We start from the raw sequence: 18,777 nt of genomic DNA, 5'->3' as shown, positions 1-18,777 counted from the left end.
AATGGAAGACCCTGAGCAGAAAGTAAGCCAGACGACATGGACGAGTGCAGAGATGCACAGCCATCTACAGATGGCCAAAAAGGGACGTCTTGTACACCATTGAAACATTGAAGCAAAACTACAACCAGGCTGAACCACAACACACCTCACAAAGACGGGTTAATCACCTGGTATTTGACCTCATCATAGAGGACGTGCAACCCTTTTCACGAGTAGAGATGCCTTCATTCCGCAAGCTGGTAGAAGGAATCAGTGGTGGGAGAAAGGTCATGTGTAGAGAGACTTTTGATTCAACAAATTGAAAGTCCATGAAAGAAGCTCTCTCCGCCAAACTCCAGAGTGTAACGTCAGTCTGCACCACAGCAGACATCTGGTCTGCCCATAACAGAAGCTTCTTCGGCATGACATGCCACTGGCTCGAGGAGGACACCTTGGAGAGGGAGTCGGCTGCTTTGGCTTGTGTGAGACTGAGAGGACGTCATACCTTTGATGTGATTGCTGCCACGTTAAGTGAAATACATGCAGACTTTAACATTCGGATGATGGGGTGAGGTTTGATGATGTGGGTGCGATTCTTGAGGAGGATGAACAAGAACTTAATTTTTTTTATCCCTTCACATCAACTTTGTGTGGCACACACCCTCAACCTCCTCGCCACCAATGAGGTGGACAAAACTTCCATCACGGAAGTTGTACAGAAGTGCACTGTCAAAATGTTCCAGCATTTGGAACAAAGCACACAGGTCCACATTCGCTTCAGAGGCAATAGAGGACATGGCAGGCATGAAAGTAATTGTACCATATGTGACAAGATGGAGCTCAGAGTACCGTGCCATCTCCAAACTCTTAGCCCTAACAGATGACCAGCTGGGGAAAATCTGTGAAGACCTGGGTGTGAGCAGCAAACTACATCCGTGTGAGATTGCTTTTCTCAAGGAGAATAGTACAGTCCTACAGCCATTCAAATGAACTACTAAGGAAGAATGTTTCACTTCTCTCATCAGTGGTGATGCTTCATTCAGGGCAGGTTTTGAGGCTGAATGAACTGTTTCGCTGCCAGACAAGGCTCTGCAGATAGACAGGTGTAGCGGTGGTAAGGATTCACTCCATGGTGCTGAAAAGAAAGCTCTGCTGTTGGGACAGATGTATGTAGGCCCTAACAGTGTGGGCACCGTTTGTCACTGTTATAATGCAATGAATCTATTGCTTAGTGTGTAGTGTAGTGGCTTTCCTGGCATGCATCAAAAATATTTGCCCCACCAAGATTTACAAGCTTAAATCAACACTGTCTCTCATTTCCTTCTCTAAACCGTACAAACCCCGGCGTTGTCAGGTCAGTTTGCTTCGCAAGCTTTCCTGGAAGTCTCGCGATTTTTCGCCGCTGGTTTTAGAAAATGAATAGTCTGCATTCAGACGTAAAGTGAAACGTCTGCAAGCATTTTACGACACTTCGTTATCAGTCAGTAGTTTAGCTGGCTGCGTTTTTCTTGTTCAATTTAATCTGCATCACATTCTGGTGTGGAGAGAGGAATACCAGCAGTGAATAGACGTGCAGCTGCACAACAACGGTCGTGTGAGATTGTTTTATTTTTATTTTCACTTAGAATCAAATCTAACCTAAAGCGTCCATTTGCAACCTGCAAAATCAGTCAAAAATATTGTGTATAGAATAGAACAGCAGACTTGGCTGTAAAACTTGGTTGGTTTGCAGCCTCTGGTTTTACCCGCAACACTTCTGTTGGGATACAAAACACACCATTGAAAAAGGCGGAACTTGAGGACGCAGGACTACCCCAAACAATGCAGGAGACCCGAGATGAAGAGGAGCCGGGCAATTCAAAGGTAACATAATGACGCTGAGACACCGATTTGTCACTTCAAAAGTATGCCAAACAAAAACCATCGATTGCAAAGTTAAACAAACCATACAACTCTTTGCACAATAACTACTTTTAACAATTTCCAGTGACGATTTTACAAAAACACATGTACTCGAATAGTACAGATAAAGTTTAACAGAATGACAGTATAATCTACATCAGTTTGACTACGTTTTCCAAAAACTACTCTGAATTAAGATTCAAATATATCGGCAGAAAGAATGCGGCGTCAGCTATGATATGAAGACTCCAGTTTAAAAAAAAATATATATATTTCGCTTATTGAGCCACAGTAAATGACTTGGATTAACACCCAGTAACAGAATGATGGTAATATAATTACGGGTCCCTGATCTGTACTATACAGAAATCCATAATTATGAATGTTATTCTCTTCATGGTGATGTATTCTGAGTACACAAAGGTAGAAAAATGTAATATCCTCCTTTGCATGTTTGGGTATTCTATACACTGGCTGTTATTCTGAGTTCTGTCCCCAAACAAGACCAAGTTTGGTTTGTCTGGACCAGACCAAATCTGTACCGATCATAAACATCTATGTTAAACAAGTTTGGACATTAAAGTACAGCATGGTAGAGTATAGTTCAGGAGAGTACACAGAAAATTATACTGCACTTTACTGTACTAAATTCTACTGTACAGTACTCTATTGTACTGGACTACTCTAACCTACTTTTATTTTACTGCACTGTCCAAACTTGTGAAACAGACATCTGATTAGTTCAGATTTGGACTGCCCAAATTTCAACTACTTTTCAACATCTAGGGTCGGTTGGCGCTCAGAGGGCGAAGTTGCTGATTACAGTAAATGGAAAGAGAGGGGGCTCATGGGTAGGTGTCAGTCAGCGCAGGGGTAGTTAACATTAACTGGAGGGAGAGGGAGGGGTTGTCCAAATTTCACAATTCTGCTTTGACCACCACCTGACAAAGAGAAAGTAGGTTCTACCTTTACTTGTTACTTCTGTGAACTAAGAAAATATATTAAAGATATGTGGGTTTTTGGTATCAGAATGACTTCCATTTACAGAAGGCAAATAATTTCTGCAAAACTACATTTAAATGTTGATATTAATTGGCAGGTGTCTTTACACATGATTGTGTTTCTAATATATTTTAAGACTATTTCTGCTAGATGTTTTCTAAGACCCCATTTCCATCTGTTTGACCAGTGTTAGGTTCTGTAGAAACTCAAACGGACGACTAGAAAAAGCTCAAACCAAGTTTATTCAACCCACTTGGGTGCTGTAGCTGCACACACAACATACAAGTCACACAAGCATATACGTATACCTTCTGACTAGGCAAGTCATCTCCTTGCATGTCTAAGATAAACAATCCTTCTCTGTTAGCCAGAAACACAGTAGGTTCCTCTTACTGGTATTGTCATGGCTTGCCTCAGTCTATGATCCTCATGGGCGTGACAGTGTGTGTATGTGAGATAGGACTGTAATCAAATGGTATTTGTGGTGGGCCCCTATGGCCCCCCTCCCAGCAGTGTCTTCTCTCTTCAACTGTTGACCTTATCTCAAGTTGAGTTCCACATCCCTCATGGTCCTAGTTCCAAAGCATCTGGCCTGCCTTATCAGGAAATTAAACTAGACTGTTGCTCTTTGCCTCCTTGCTCAAGAATATTAATATTCAGCAACAACATGTTTGAACAGAATATGAACTTTCTGCACTGCCCCTTGTCACCTCTTGTAACTTTCTATACACAGCGTTCCTATTCACCCTTCATTGACTCCCAACATATACATTTCTAATACATGCAAAGTAATAACTTCTAGTATGGTAACATAAGGATATTTCAAGCTCGAATCCAACAGTCTCCTTTTTGAATAGTATATCCATACTGTTTAACATTTTATATAAACATTTACATTACTCATAAATTAACAGAAAATAAAACAATATTCTTATTCCCAAATGTAAAAAATAAATACAAATATTTTATTTTTACAGAGACAGTGCACATTAATCAACGTTTCAGTAAAAGTGCTGGTTTTAGCCAGCCGGCTAATTTTCTACCGCAGTCCCTGGTAGAGGTCTACCGATGAATCGGAATGGCCTATTAATTAGGGCTGATTTCAAGTTTTCATAACATTCGGAAATCGGTATTTTTGGGCCTCGATTTCCGATAAAAAAATAATATATATATATATATATTTTATTTAACTAGGCAAGTCAGTTAAGAACACATTCTTATTTTCAATGACTGCCTAGGAACGGTGGGTTAACTGCCTTCTTCAGGGGCAGAACAACAGATTTTCACCTTGTCAGCTCAGGGGATACAATCTTGCAACCTTAGTTAACTAAGTCCAACGCTCTACGGAAGCTATACTGTTACACTGGCAATACTAAAGTGCCTATAAGAACATCCAATAGTCAAAGGTATATGAAATACAAATGGTATAGAAATAAATAGTCCTATAATTCCTATAATAACTACAACCTAAAAACTTCTTACCTGGGAATATTGAAGACTCATGTTAAAAGGAACCACCAGCTTTCATATGTTCTCATGTTCTGAGCAAGGATCTTAAACGATAGCTTACTTACATGACACATATTGCACTTTTACTTTCTTCTCCAACACTTTGTTTTTGCAATATTTAAACCAAATTTAACATGTTTCATTATTTATTTGAGGCTAAATTGATTTTATTGATGTATTATATTAAGTTAAAATAAGTGTTCATTCAGTATTGTTGTAATTGTCATTAATACAAATAAATTTTTAAAAATCGTCCAATTAATCGGTATCGGCGTTGAAAAATCATAATCGGTCGACCTCTATGCAGTACGCTGCAACTTTTTAAAGGATGAACCACTGTACCACCATGTGAAGAGAGACAAACACAGGCGCATACACACACGATAACATACGCGCTATACACGCACGTGCACATGGATTTTGTGTTTTAGAGTAGTGGCCTGAGGGGGCACACTTAATGTGTTGTGAAATCTGTTGTGAATGTAATGTTTTAAAAATGGTGTAACACTTATTTTCGCTGGACCCCATAATAAATACAAATGATCCTGGTGTGCCTGACGTTCAACTTATCCTCAATATTGTGCTGCAGTTAGCTGTCTTTCCTCTACTGTGAGCTCTCCCCTGTACCACTACACAAAGTGGAGTGGTATCGCTCCCCAGACACTTTATTACCTACTAACTTCATCTGAGTCATGCAGATCTCTGCCATTGTCACATTCAATTATTCTTTCCAAATAACATTAATGCCTTGGTTTTTTGGGACTCCATAGAATGCACGGATATCTGTCCTGACAGAATCTGCCACTTACTGACCCGTGACTCCGTCATCATATCTTTTACACTGATTGAATTTCTGTCTGTCACTAGTTCAGCCCCTAAACAAATGTATAAGTATGCCTTCATCTGCTCATAGACCTCTCTTCCCCCTGACGCTTGACCGAGAGAATAGTTTGGTTCCCATATTCAGTCCTCGTGGTCTGCTGTTGTCTAAAACCTTCCCTGACCACTTAACTCCTTTAGTTGCAATACTGTAGGGGTTATACTGGTGAATATAACCTCCTCTTAGGTGATACCACTTTCCAAAATAAAATGTTATTGGTCACATGCAATAACATCTGCTAACCATGTGTGAGTCTAGCGAAATGCTTATGCTTCTAGTTCCTACAGTGGAGCAATATCAACAAGTAATCTAACAATTCCACAACAACTACCTAATACACACAAATGTAAGTGAAGGGATGGCATAAGAATATGTACATATACATTTATGGATGAGCATTGACTGAGCGGCATGGGCAAGATGCAATAGATGGTATAAAATACAGTATATACATATGAGATGAGTAATAAAGATATGTCAACATCATTATTAAAGTGTCATTAATAAAGTGACTAGTGATCCATTTGTTAGAGTGGCCAATGATTTCAAATCTGTATGTAGGCAGCAACCTCTGTGTTCGTGATGGCTGTTTAACAGTCTGATGGCCTTGAGATAGAAGCTGTTTTTCAGTCTCTCGGTCACAGCTTTGATGCACCTGTACTGACCTCGCCTTCTGGATGGTAGCGGGGTGAAAAGCCAATAGCTCGGTTGGTTGTTGTCCGTGAATATCTTTTTGGCCTTCCTGTGACATCGGGTGCTGTAGGTGTCCTGGAGGGCAGGCAATGTGCCCCCGGTGATGCTTTGTGCAGACCGCACCACCCACTGGAGAACCCTGTGGTTGTGGGCGGTGTAGTTGCTGTACCGGGCGGTGATACAGCCTAACTGGATGCTCTCATTTGTGCATCTGTAAATGTTTTAGGGGCCAAGTCAAAAAATTTTAGCCTCTTGAGGTTGAAGAGGTGCTGCTGCGCCGCCTTCACCACACTGTCTGTGTGGTTTGACCATTTCAGTTTGTCCGTAATGTGTATGCAGAGGAACTTAACTTTCCACCTTCTACCCTGCTGTCCCATTGTTTTTTTGCGCAGGCTGTTCACACTTTATAACCTATTCTGTGCGACAAATAAATATTCCAAACATAGTCTGGGACAGTTGTTGGATGCAATAAATCCCAAATTAATATAACCACTAGCATCAAACTTTTTTACGCAATGTGGCTGATGCAACAGATCAGAACGTTTAGCTTAAAATGTTGCTAAACTATTAGGCTAATTCTTCACATTATAAGCGCAACAATGCGCACACGGCAGTAGGCTATAAGCACAAATGTTCCACTAGCGGGAAAACACCATTATAAAAAGTGACCGCAAATGCGATTATGCATGTAATGCTTTAATTATAAAGGTGCATTTTTATGGTGAAAATGATCTTCGCCTTTTGAATTTAGAATATGACGGAATAAAATGTCCAACAAAATTGAAAAGGCCTAGGGTTTTCCTGAGTGTGCGATGAGTGTTTGGTCGTGCCAGAGAACTCATTGTCTCTACTGGATTGTGTGTAATGTGCGTTGTGCCTTTTGAAATCGAAACCCCCAGATATATTAACTCCTGTTTTGCCAATTGGGCTTTCTTATGTGATGCTTTGTGACCCTGCTCTGCCAAATAGTTTACTATTGTTGTAAGGTCTCGCATATGAGTTTCTTTGTCTTTTGACACCAACAACAAATCATCTATGTACTGTACCAGATGGAACCCTCAAATGTAATGTCCATTTTTATAGTTCACTCTGCTACTTGAGTCATCACTCTCCACGCCACTTTCCACACAGACTTAGTCCCACCCCCTGTCACTCAAGGAGTACATTTGTCGTTGCTAGACCACGAGCCACTTTCCTTCAGTCTGCATGGCCAATGCAGCACATGCAACAATGTTGATGACAACAATGTTTCAAATCAATTTTATTAGTCACATGCACCGAATACAACAGTGAAATGCTTACTTACGAGCCCCTAACCGACAGTGCAGTTTCAAAAAATAAGAATAAGAGAAGTCATTTTAAAGAGGAGCAGTAAAAAATAACAATATATACAGGGGGGAGCCGGTACAGAGTCAATATATACAGGGGGGAGCCGGTACAGAGTCAATATATACAGGGGGGAGCCGGTACAGAGTCAATATATACAGGGGGGAGCCGGTACAGAGTCAATATATACAGGGGGGAGCCGGTACAGAGTCAATATATACAGGGGGGAGCCGGTACAGAGTCAATATATACAGGGGGGAGCCGGTACAGAGTCAATATATACAGGGGGGAGCCGGTACAGAGTCAATATATACAGGGGGGAGCCGGTACAGAGTCAATATATACAGGGGGGAGCCGGTACAGAGTCAATATATACAGGGGGGAGCCGGTACAGAGTCAATATATACAGGGGGGAGCCGGTACAGAGTCAATATATACAGGGGGGAGCCGGTACAGAGTCAATATATACAGGGGGGAGCCGGTACAGAGTCAATATATACAGGGGGGAGCCGGTACAGAGTCAATATATACAGGGGGGAGCCGGTACAGAGTCAATATATACAGGGGGGAGCCGGTACAGAGTCAATATATACAGGGGGGAGCCGGTACAGAGTCAATATATACAGGGGGGAGCCGGTACAGAGTCAATGTGCAGGGGGAGCCGGTACAGAGTTAATGTGCAGGGGCACCGGTTAGTTGAGGTAGTATGTACATGCAGGTAGAGTTGTTAAAGTGACTATGCATAGATGACAACAGAGAGTGGTGTGGAGAGGGGAGGGGGGGCAATGTGAATAGTCTGGGTAGCCATTTGACTAGATGTTCAGGAGTCTTATGGCTTGGGGGTAGAAGCTGTTTAGAAGCCTCTTGGACCTAGACTTGGTGCTCCGGTACCGCTTACCGTGTGGTAGCAGAGAGAACAGTCTATGACCAGGGTAGCTGGAGTCTTTGACAATTTTTAGGGCCTTCCTCTGACACCGCCTTGTATAGAGGTCCTGGATGGCAGGAAGCTTGGCCCCAGTGATGTACTGGGCCGTTCGCATTGCCTTCTGTAGTGCCTTGCGGTCGGAGGCCGAGCAGTTGCCATATCAGGCGGTGATGCAACCAGTCAGGATGCTCTCGATGGTGCAGTTGTAGAATCTTTTGAGGATCTGAGAACCCATGCCAAATCTTTTCAGTCTCCTGAGGGGGAATAGGTTTTGTCGAGCCCGCTTCACGACTGTCGTGTGTTTGGACCATGATAGTTTGATGTGGACACCAAGGAACTTAAAGCTCTCAACCTGCTCCACTGCAGCCCTGTCAATGAGAATGGGGGTGTGCTCGGTTCTCTTTTTCCTGTAGTCCACAATTATCTCCTTTGTCTTGATCACGTTGAGCGAGAGGTTGTTGTCCTGGCACCACACGGCCAGGTCTCTGACCACCTCCCTATAGGCTGTCTCGTTGTTGTCGATGACCACTGTTGTGTCATCGGCTAATTTAATGTTGGAGTCGTGCCTGGCCGTGCAGTCATGAGTGAACAGGGACTACAGGAGGAGGCAGCGTGGCAATGTTGTTACCTAGCCTTATCACCTGGGGGTGGCCCGTCAGGAAGTCCAGGATCCAGTTGCAGAGGGAGGTGTTTAGTCCCAGGGTCCTTAGCTTATTGATGAGGTTTGAGGGCACTATGGTGTTGAACGCTGAGCTGTAGTCAATGAACAGCATTTTCACATAGGTGTTCCTTTTGTCCATGTGGAAAGGGAAGTGTGGAGTGCAATAGAGACGGCATCATCTATGGATCTGTTGGAGTGTTAAGAAAATTGGAGTGGATCTAGGGTTTCTGGGATAATGGTGTTGATGTGAGCCATGACCAGCCTTTCAAAGCACTTCATGGCTACAGACGTGAGTGCTATGGTAGTCAGTTAGGCGGGGTGTTCATGGGCACAGCCATTATGGTGGTCTGCTTGAAACATGTTGGTATTACAGACTCGGACAGGGAGAGGTTGAAGACACTTGCTAGTTGGTCAGTGCGTGCTTGTGAATGTTGACCTGTCTAAAGGTCTTACTCACACAAAGAGCGTGATCAGTCTTCAGGCACAGCCGGTGTTCTCATGCATGTTTGTGTTATTTGGTTAACTGCCTGTTCAGGGGCAGAACGACAGATTTGTACCTTGTCAGCTCGGGGGTTTGAACTTGCAACCTTCCGGTTACTAGTCCAACACTCTAACCACTAGGCTACCCTGCCGCCCCAGGGTAGCCTAGCGGGATTTCTTATAAGCGTCCGGGTTAGAGTCCCGCTAGCCTTTAGCTCAGTGCGGATGCTGCCTGTAATCCATGCTTTCTGGTTGGGGTATGTACGTACGGTCACTGGGGACGACATCATCGATGCACTTATTGATGAAGCCAATGACAGATGTGGTGTACTCCTCAATGCCATTAGGAATCCCGGAACTTATTCCAGTCTTGTAGCAAAACAGTCCTGTAGCTTAGCATCTGCTTTATCTGACCACTTTTTTTATTGATTGAGTCACTGGTGCTTCCTGCTTTAATTTTTGCTTGTAAGCATGAATCAGGAAGATATAATTATTGTCAGATTTGCCAATTGGAGGGCGAGGGAGAGCTTTGTATGCAACTCTGTGTGTGGAGTATAGGTGGTCCAGAGTTATTTTTCCTCCGGTTGCATATTTCACATATTGATAGAAATTTGGTAAAACTGATTTAATTTTCCCTGCATTAAAGTCCCCGGCTACTAGGAGCGCCGCCTCTGGGTGAGCGTTTTCTTGTTTGCTTATGGCGGAATCGAGCTCATTCAATGCTATCTTGGTGCCAGCCTCTGACTGTGGTGGTATGTAAACGGCTACAAAGAATATAGACAAACTCTCTCAGTAGGTAATATGGTCTGCAGCTTATCATGAGAAACTACCTCAGGCGAGCAATGGCTCGAGACTTCCTTAGATATCTTGCACCAGTTGTTGTTTACAAAAATACGTTGACCCCCGCCCCTTGTCTTTACCAGACGCCACTGTTCTATCCTGTCGGTACATCATATAACCAGCCAGCTGTATGTTGTTGTTCAGCCACGACTCCGTGAAGCACAAGATGCTTGTTTTTAATGTCCCTTGGTAGTTTAATCTTCCCAATATCTCGTCCATTTTATTGTCCAAAGATTGCATGTTTGCGAGCAGAATTGAGGGTAGTGAGGGTTTATTCGATCGCCGCCTCCTCAGAAGGCAGCCCGACTTCGGGCCTCTTTCTCCGCCTCCTCTTCACGCAGATCACTGGGGTCGTGGTCTGTTCCCAAGGGAGCCGTATATCCTCCGTCTCGGGCTCGTCCGAGTCTTGAAAGAAGAAAAAGGATTCTGCTAGTCCGTGGTGAGTAATCAGAGTTCTGATGTCTAGAAGTTTTTTTTTCGGTCATAAGAGACGGTAGCGGCAGAATTATGTACAAAAATAGTTAATTAAGTTACAAACAATGCAGATAAACAAACAAAAAAACAATAGGTTGGGGACACGTAAAACATCTGCCTTCTGTTCCAGCACCATTTGACACAATTTGATCTTAATATAAATCCACAATTGTTCTATAATTACAATATTAGTTTGTGTTTCTTACATCTGCAAACAGCTAGTTAGTATTTTCTTAGCAAGTTAAGCTAAATCGTGTTTGCCAATAATGCTAATCTCTAGTTGGCTAACTAACTGCTAGTTAGCTGGCTAACTAGCTAATACAAGTACTGAGTCAGAGCAAACGTAGCTAGCTAATACAGCCTGATACCAGTGCTAGTGGAGGCCTAAATCAGCATGTTGTTTGTGCAACAGTATCTTCTAAATCAAAGGGGAATAGGGGAAGCATGAATATGTTGGCTATATGAATAAAGATTTAATGTAGCCAAAGATAATAGGCTCCCCTAGGAAACACGGAACATCACTTTTGTTCCTACACTGTCACAGTAACTCGTCCATGACATTTTCATTCGTTGTCATGTCAAACAACACTCTATTCAAAATGCCCACTATTATTTATATTCTAACTATAGAATTATAATAAACATTCTATTTCCATGACTCCAAAAGTTCACCCAAGTGTTTTAATCTAATCGCAATTGCAACATTTGGTTAAAAATAAGGCCTAGTATTTTTGCCCATATCGTGGCAGTGTGGAAATTATCTCAAATGAGTGCAGGAAATGTAGAAATTGATGGAAATGCAGGATATTTTAGGTTGAAGTTGAATTGAACGGTATAAGCCAATCAGAATGGAGAAAGACCCCTAGAAATAATTTAGAATATATGTGTTGCCATCCTAGGATCAGTCACTAATTATAAAGCAAATGTGGAACTTTTATTCATCAAAAACATAAAATACCATCATACCGTCCAAAATGTGAAAAATACCATAATATTTTGTCCATATCGCCTAGCACTACACTGTACCAGTCTGAGGGAATAGATGCCAATATGTCTGCCAAATCCGCTACTACTGGTGTGATTTTCACTGCATTTTTGTTTATGCCATGAACATTCACTTTAAAACACCATTTTAGTCCTTTCTTTACTGGAATTAAAGGGCTGTTGCGTCGGACTGGTCCTCGTACCGCAATTGTTTTTATCTAACTAGGCAAGTCAGTTAAGAACAAATTCTTATTTACTATGACGGCCTACCTATTTACAATGACGGCTATGCCTCCCTCTAGTAATATTGCCACTGATTTCTCAGCCTCCGGTTTAATAGGAAATTGCTTTATCGTTTGCAGTGGATGTACATCCACCACAACAGGGTTGCAGCCTTCAATCAGACTGCAATCTATTGCGTCTTTTGCCTATAGGGTATGACCCTGAAACAACTATTGCTCGGCTTTCACCGTCTGTACTGCCCATGTTAATTTGTTACCTTTTGAGAATCCACTCCCCTGGCTTTTCGCAGAGATTATCCAACCCCAACATTGGTTCCACAACCGTCGCCATGTAAAATTAGCTACTGGTTACTGGTCCTATGATATAGGACAGGGATAATGGTTGTATGGCTTTTGATTCCGCCCGTTACTCCGCTGAATGTGTTACGTTTTCCTGTCGCAAATGTAGCTAATTTCTCATCATAAGCCATTAGTGATATTTGAGCGCCGGTATCTACCGGAAGCTGTGTTTGACGTAGCCTCCTACATCTCCTTCCACATGGAAACCGTTATCTTGCTGAACCACAATCGACTGCACAGAGGCTAGATATACAGTACCAGTCAAAAGTTTGGACCCACCTACTCATCCCAGGTTTTTTCTTTTCTAGAATAATAGTGGTGTGAACTTTTGACTGGTACTTTTATACAACAAAATATTCCCAACTGCTGTCAAGAATCCCTCAGTTTTGTAATTCATTTGCTGGGATCACTCATTCTACCCTGTTTCCTCCATAAACGGATAGATTTTTGTCCCTCTTTTACTGGGTCTGGTGGTGCTTTCATAAAAATACGCATTTCGCTCACACTCAGTGGCTGATGGGGATGCTGAATTTGGGGCTGCGTGTCAGCTGGGATAGGCTTATCCTCCACTGGGACTATTTGTCTGGTATAATACATAACCGGTGTCTCATGCGTTTGTACTGGATGCACATCTCTATGATAACCTGGATCATGCTGATCCACTATCCAGGACTACTATGTGCGGGCTCGTAATGTGCCCATCCGCCGCGTCTCGCAACCCATGTTGCTATTTTTCCTCTTCAGAGAGGGGTATAACGGTGATACACTAGATGTACCTGTTTCACTTTGTAGCCTGGGGGGTGAACGGCGGAGGAGTGGCAATGGCATATACATGTATTTTGATACTGTTGAAGTGAAACCAGGACTTGTTTTATTTGCTTTTGTCTATCCTCAAGGGCTCCCTCTAATTCCTGTTTTCCTTTTGACTCTTTTCTAACGCATTAGCCAATTCCTGCTTCTGTTCATCTCATCTGTGCGCACGCCCTTCGGATACGCCTAGTTCTTTTTGTTTTTGTTAGTCATTTTATTGCTCCATTTTACCTGGCAGATGTTTATTTTTTGAACCTTTTTTCCATTTTGCTCCTTTGCTGATAAAGTGCCGTGGTTAGGATGCCGGTGTATTGTGGTCCGGGCCGTTCTTTGATTTCAGTGTTCCACGATACGATGACATACATACACTTAGCTGGATTTAAACTGTCCATCGACAGGATGTGTACCAATTTTCACCACTTGTTTGATTCTTGGTGCTGTTCGTATGCCTTTTTTTCATGCCCTTCGAATGCTTTGCTAACATTCTACCTTTCCACCCCTCCCGGATGCCATATCAGGTATTATTGGCTCCGCACCCCCCCAACGGTTAGGTTTCTGTACCCACGGTTATAAAACTCACCTTCTATTAATGACTTTCCCAAGGTACTGATACCCACTCCCCCGGAGAGTAGTAACAGTGTAGGCGCTTAATTATTTTGTCACTCGTCCTAACAGTTTTGGTGCTTGACGACACTGTGTTGTATGCACAGACTATTGTGGATGACTCACCATGGAGGGGGCCACCCTCCAGAACTTACAGGCAACTTATCACCATCCACATTCCCACTCACTGACCATGTTTAATCTTTAAGCACAGATATCTGCTATTCTCCACCGAGTGCCTTTCTCCTTCTACATGGACTACTCCTCTACAACTTACTGTACTAGTATACAAGAATGACAATTCATCCATACACATACCACGGTTTATGGCCACCACGGTTGGGGCTTTCACCCCCCTGGGACCTTCGTCCCACTTACGGATCTCTCAGGGGACCAACCCCACCTGGGACCTATCCTACACGGAATCTACACTTCACCGTTGGGCCACCCACGGATCTCGCAGGCACCCAACTCCACTCTGGACCTATCCTTGCAGAACCTACCCTACACCATATCTACTGTTCGTAACACAAGGGGACTACTGAAGAAACTCAGGTTTCCTAGGTCCATATCCTATCATTTGTGTTCAGCCTATGACTCTTCTCCCAGAGATGTCAGAATGAGTGGTAACACTCATAGGAACTGTAGGAACTGTGCCTACCTTGTTTTTGGTGCTGGCTCCAACTCAACTGATTCGGACTCTCCAGATCGACTGTAAATCGTGGTGAAATCACTAGCAACACCAACTGTTAGGTTCTGAACAAACAGAGTAGAAACTCAAACGGACGACTAGAAAAGCTCAAACCAAGTTTATTCAACCCACTTGGGTGCTGTAGCTGCACACACAACATACAAGTCACACAAGCATATACTTATACCTTCTGACTAGGCAAGTCATCTCCTTGCATGTCTAAGATAAACAATCCTTCTCTGTTAGCCAGAAACACAGTAGGTTCCTCTTACTGGTATTGTCATGGCTTGCCTCAGTCTATGATCCTCATGGGCGTGACAGTGTGTGTATGTGAGATAGGACTGTAATCAAATGGTATTTGTGGTGGGCCCCTATGGCCCCCCTCCCAGCAGTGTCTTCTCTCTTCAACTGTTGACCTTATCTCAAGTTGAGTTCCACATCCCTCATGGTCCTAGTTCCAAAGCATCTGGCCTGCCTTATCAGGAAATTAAACTAGACTGTTGCTCTTTGCCTCCTTGCTCAAGAATATTAATATTCAGCAACAACATGTTTGAACAGAATATGAACTTTCTGCACTGCCCCTTGTCACCTCTTGTAACTTTCTATACACAGCGTTCCTATTCACCCTTCATTGACTCCCAACATATACATTTCTAATACATGCAAAGTAACAAATACATTCTAGTATGGTAATAAGGATATTTCAAGCTAGAATCCAACACCAAAAATGAAACCCTTTCCTTATTCCACATTTTTTTAGGATGGAAAATAGTTGAACATTTGATATGCCTTAATTTCTCAAAAATATAGGCTCTTAACTTTAATTTGACACTTCACATGCTCGTGCTCATGGGGCTTTTTACATGGAAATGCCCACTACTAATACTGTCAATGAACCTTTTTCTAGCCTAGATCATATGCCAATGCAATCAATATGCTATGTCATGGTGATCTCTAAGCCTAATGACAAACAACAAATCATCATTATCATGTTGATACTGCTAGGTATTTCAAATGATTAGACCGAGCTACTACTGTAAAGATGTATCGACCTAAGTTATTTGTTTAGCTATTTATTGTATATGCTATCTATTCTAATTTGCACTTGAACCATAATGAAAGTAGACTATATTTTATGTATTACAAAATGTTGTTTTAGAGAACAGAGACGATAGGCAGACTAGTAATTATGCTATTTTAAATGTATTTCCAGGCAGAGGAGATGGACACCTCAGAAGACCTGCAAGATGACAACCTGATCGAGCGGGAACCCTTCCACAGTTCTAATAATGAACAGCAAGATGGACATTTGGTAGTTAGGAGGAATGTAATATTAGAACGAACTAAATTCAACCAAAGACAACAGGAAGCAGGAGAGACAGCTGATGATTTTATCTCTGCACTTCATTGTTTGTCAGAACATTGCGGTTATGGAGCTCTGCTCAGTGAGATGATAAGAGACAGACTAGTCATGGGCTTACGTGACAGAATACTGTCCGAGCAATTACAAATGGACCCAGAAATAACACTGGATAAAGCTGTCACACGCATTCGTCAAAATGAACTTGTGAAAAAGCAACAGGACCTGCCAGAGAATAACTTCAAAGCTGCCAGCAGTGCAGCAAATGTAGAGAGTGAGCTTTCACATAGCATACCGCAATGCCCAGCCAACACCCAGTGCCAATCTGAGAAGAATAATAAAAACTCAGACAGACCACAACAACCCCAAACAACACAGGAGAATGGAGAGGAGCCCCAACATACAGGTGGCACTGATGATTGGAATGAGGGTTTCAGTCCTGGAGGAGAGAAGCCTCACTACTGCTTTGATTGCGGTAAGAGCTTTAGAAAAGTGAGGGATCTTATAAGACACCAGCGAACACATACTGGAGAGAAGCCTCACCACTGCCCTGATTGTGAACAAAGTTTTGCTCGGTTAGATCGTCTTAAGTCACACCAACTAACACATACAGGAATGAAGGCTCACCAATGCCCTGATTGTGACAAAAGTTATTCTCAATCGTATCATTTGAAAAGACACCACCAGCGAAAGCATGTGAAAGAGAAATACTTCCACTGCAATCATTGTGAGGAACTTTTCTCCAGACCGAAAGATCTAAAAACACACATGCATGTACATGCTAGAGAAATGGCATACCTTCAGCAAGAAACTCATACAGGTAAGAAGCCTTACCACTGCTCCGAAATGAATCAGTGCTCCGACTGTGGGAAGGGCTTTCGACAAGTGGGGGATCTTAAAAGACACCAACGAACACATACTGGAGAGAAGCCTTATCACTGCCCTGATTGCGACAGAGGTTTCGGTCGATTAGATCGCCTTAAGTCACACCAGCTAACACATACAGGAGTGAAGGCTCACCAATGCCCTGATTGTGACAAAAGTTATTCTCAATCGTATCATTTGAAAAGACACCACCAGCGAAAGCACGTGAAAGGGAAATACTTCCGCTGCAATCATTGTGAGGAACTTTTCTCCAAACCAGAAGATCTAAAAACACACATGCATGTACATACTGGAGAAAATGCATACCTTCCACAAGACATTCATACAGGAATGAAACCTTACCACTGTTCAAGGTGTGATAAAAGATTTCCTGACATGGCAAAACTAAGATCACACCTTCCAGTACACACTGGAGACCTGGCACTCCACTGTTCTGACTGTGGAAAGTGTTTCTTAAACAAGTCAAAGTTTGAAAGACATCAAAGAACACACACTGAAAGTGTACTATACCTTTGCACTGACTGTGGGGAGGGTTTTTCAAATATGCAACGGTTGGAAAGGCACCAGCGAATGCACACTGGAGAGAAACCATACCACTGCACTGATTGTGGGAAGAGTTTTGCACATGAAAAAACATTTAAGTGTCACAAGCAAGCACATAAGTTCAAACTCTCTGGAGAAAGAGCAGCCTATCCTTGCTCGGAATGTGGAAATACTTTTTCTCGTTCATGTGACGTGATGACTCATGTGAGAAGGGTGCATAATAAAGAGAGACCTTTCCAGTGCTCCTGCTGTGGAAAAAGATTTTTCCAAAAGAACTCACTCACAATACACATGAGAATTCACACTGGAGAGAAACCATACCACTGCTCAGAATGTGGACAAAGCTTCTCCCAAATTAACGACAGAAAACGGCACCAGAAGAGGCAACACACTGGAGAGGAGACGACCTCTATTCTGCAGTCTGAAAGGCAAAATCACAGAGACACTCAATAAAAAAGGACTAACAGACAAAAAAATGCAATATAGTAACAGTATCACTGTCTTAAGGCATAATCTTTTACATTTTTACTAATCGTAAACTTATAAACCACATTTAAAAAATATCTTATCACTCTTTTAGTTTCCAACCTGCATAAATGAATTAATCAATTCTCGCCTGCACCTAAATCATTCCGTAAGGCCAAACAACCAAATGGGTAATTATTTTCCCAGTTAAACTACCCAAAATACTATTTCAAAGATTACAGCAACTGTAGTAAACATGGGCTATTAGAACCAAGGTGTGAATATCAGTAATGTGATCATCAGAGTATAAATCATGTATGGAATAATTTGGGAAATCCAATTAAAAATAACAATTTCTCAGTATTCAAACTGGTGAACAGTTATTAGATGTCCATGTTATTTAGGTTGTACTCTCCTCACCTCTGAAAGAGCGGTCAGAAGATAACCGTAGCTACTGACAGTGTTTTATTTATTTTTTGAAGCGTCTTGAATTCTAAAAGCCCTTTTCCACATTTCTTGCATGAGTATGGTCTGACTCCTGTGTGCACTTGCATGTTGGCTGCGACATGAATGACTTGGCTGAATCTTCTCCCGCAGATGTCACAGCTGAAAGGCTTCTCTCACAATCACTGCACTTGTGGGGTTTTCTCACCTGTATTGATCAGCACATGTATTTTAAGAGATTGTTTTGTAATGAAATCTCTTTCCACAACAGCCTTAAGCTTTGGTCTTCGCTCCAGTGTGAAATTTCTGCTTATATTCAAAAGTAGCTTTATGGAGAAGTTTTTACGCATTTGAAACAAATGTATACGTTTTCCATCTATTTACAGAGAACTGATGGAGCTGAAGCCCTTCAAACATATCTCACTGCTGAGGGGTTTGGTTGGTCAGTTTTGGTTGTCTTGCTCCTTGAGTGTTTTAACCATTACCCGTGTGTGATAGCTTGTGTATTCTCAGTTGATAATTGTAATCAATTATTTACACATACAGTGGAGTCTAATAATAACTATATAAAATAAATAACTCATATTTCAGGGGCGGCAGGTAGCCTAGTGGTTAGAGCGTTCGACTAGTAACTGAAAGGTTGCAAGATCGAATCCCCGAGCTGACAAGGTTCAAATCTGTCGCTCTGCCCCTGAACAAGGCAGTTAACCCACTGTTCCGTCATTGAAAATAAGAATTTG

General features: G+C 42.3%; 1 protein-coding gene across 2 annotated transcripts; it reads left to right on the top strand.

The window, feature by feature from the left end:
* The first annotated feature begins 1,153 nt into the window (after positions 1-1,153).
* LOC109890566 (zinc finger protein 260-like) lies at positions 1,154-18,048 on the top strand. 2 transcript variants are annotated; one of them, XM_020482492.2, is made up of 2 exons: positions 1,154-1,842; positions 15,554-18,048. In XM_020482492.2, the coding sequence occupies exons 1-2, from the start codon at positions 1,801-1,803 to the stop codon at positions 17,579-17,581; spliced, it is 2,070 nt and encodes a 689-aa protein (XP_020338081.2). In that variant the 5' UTR covers positions 1,154-1,800; the 3' UTR covers positions 17,582-18,048. The 2 variants fall into 2 exon arrangements, with proteins under 2 accessions (XP_020338081.2, XP_031680126.1); XM_031824266.1 differs by lacking the exon at positions 1,154-1,842 and adding an exon at positions 10,512-10,636.
* Positions 18,049-18,777: the final 729 nt, after the last annotated feature.

This window comes from Oncorhynchus kisutch, linkage group LG5 (assembly GCF_002021735.2).
Source record: "Oncorhynchus kisutch isolate 150728-3 linkage group LG5, Okis_V2, whole genome shotgun sequence".
Classification (NCBI taxonomy): domain Eukaryota; kingdom Metazoa; phylum Chordata; class Actinopteri; order Salmoniformes; family Salmonidae; genus Oncorhynchus; species Oncorhynchus kisutch.
Note: the sequence above shows the minus strand (reverse complement) of the source record. Positions and strands in the feature narration are given on the sequence as shown.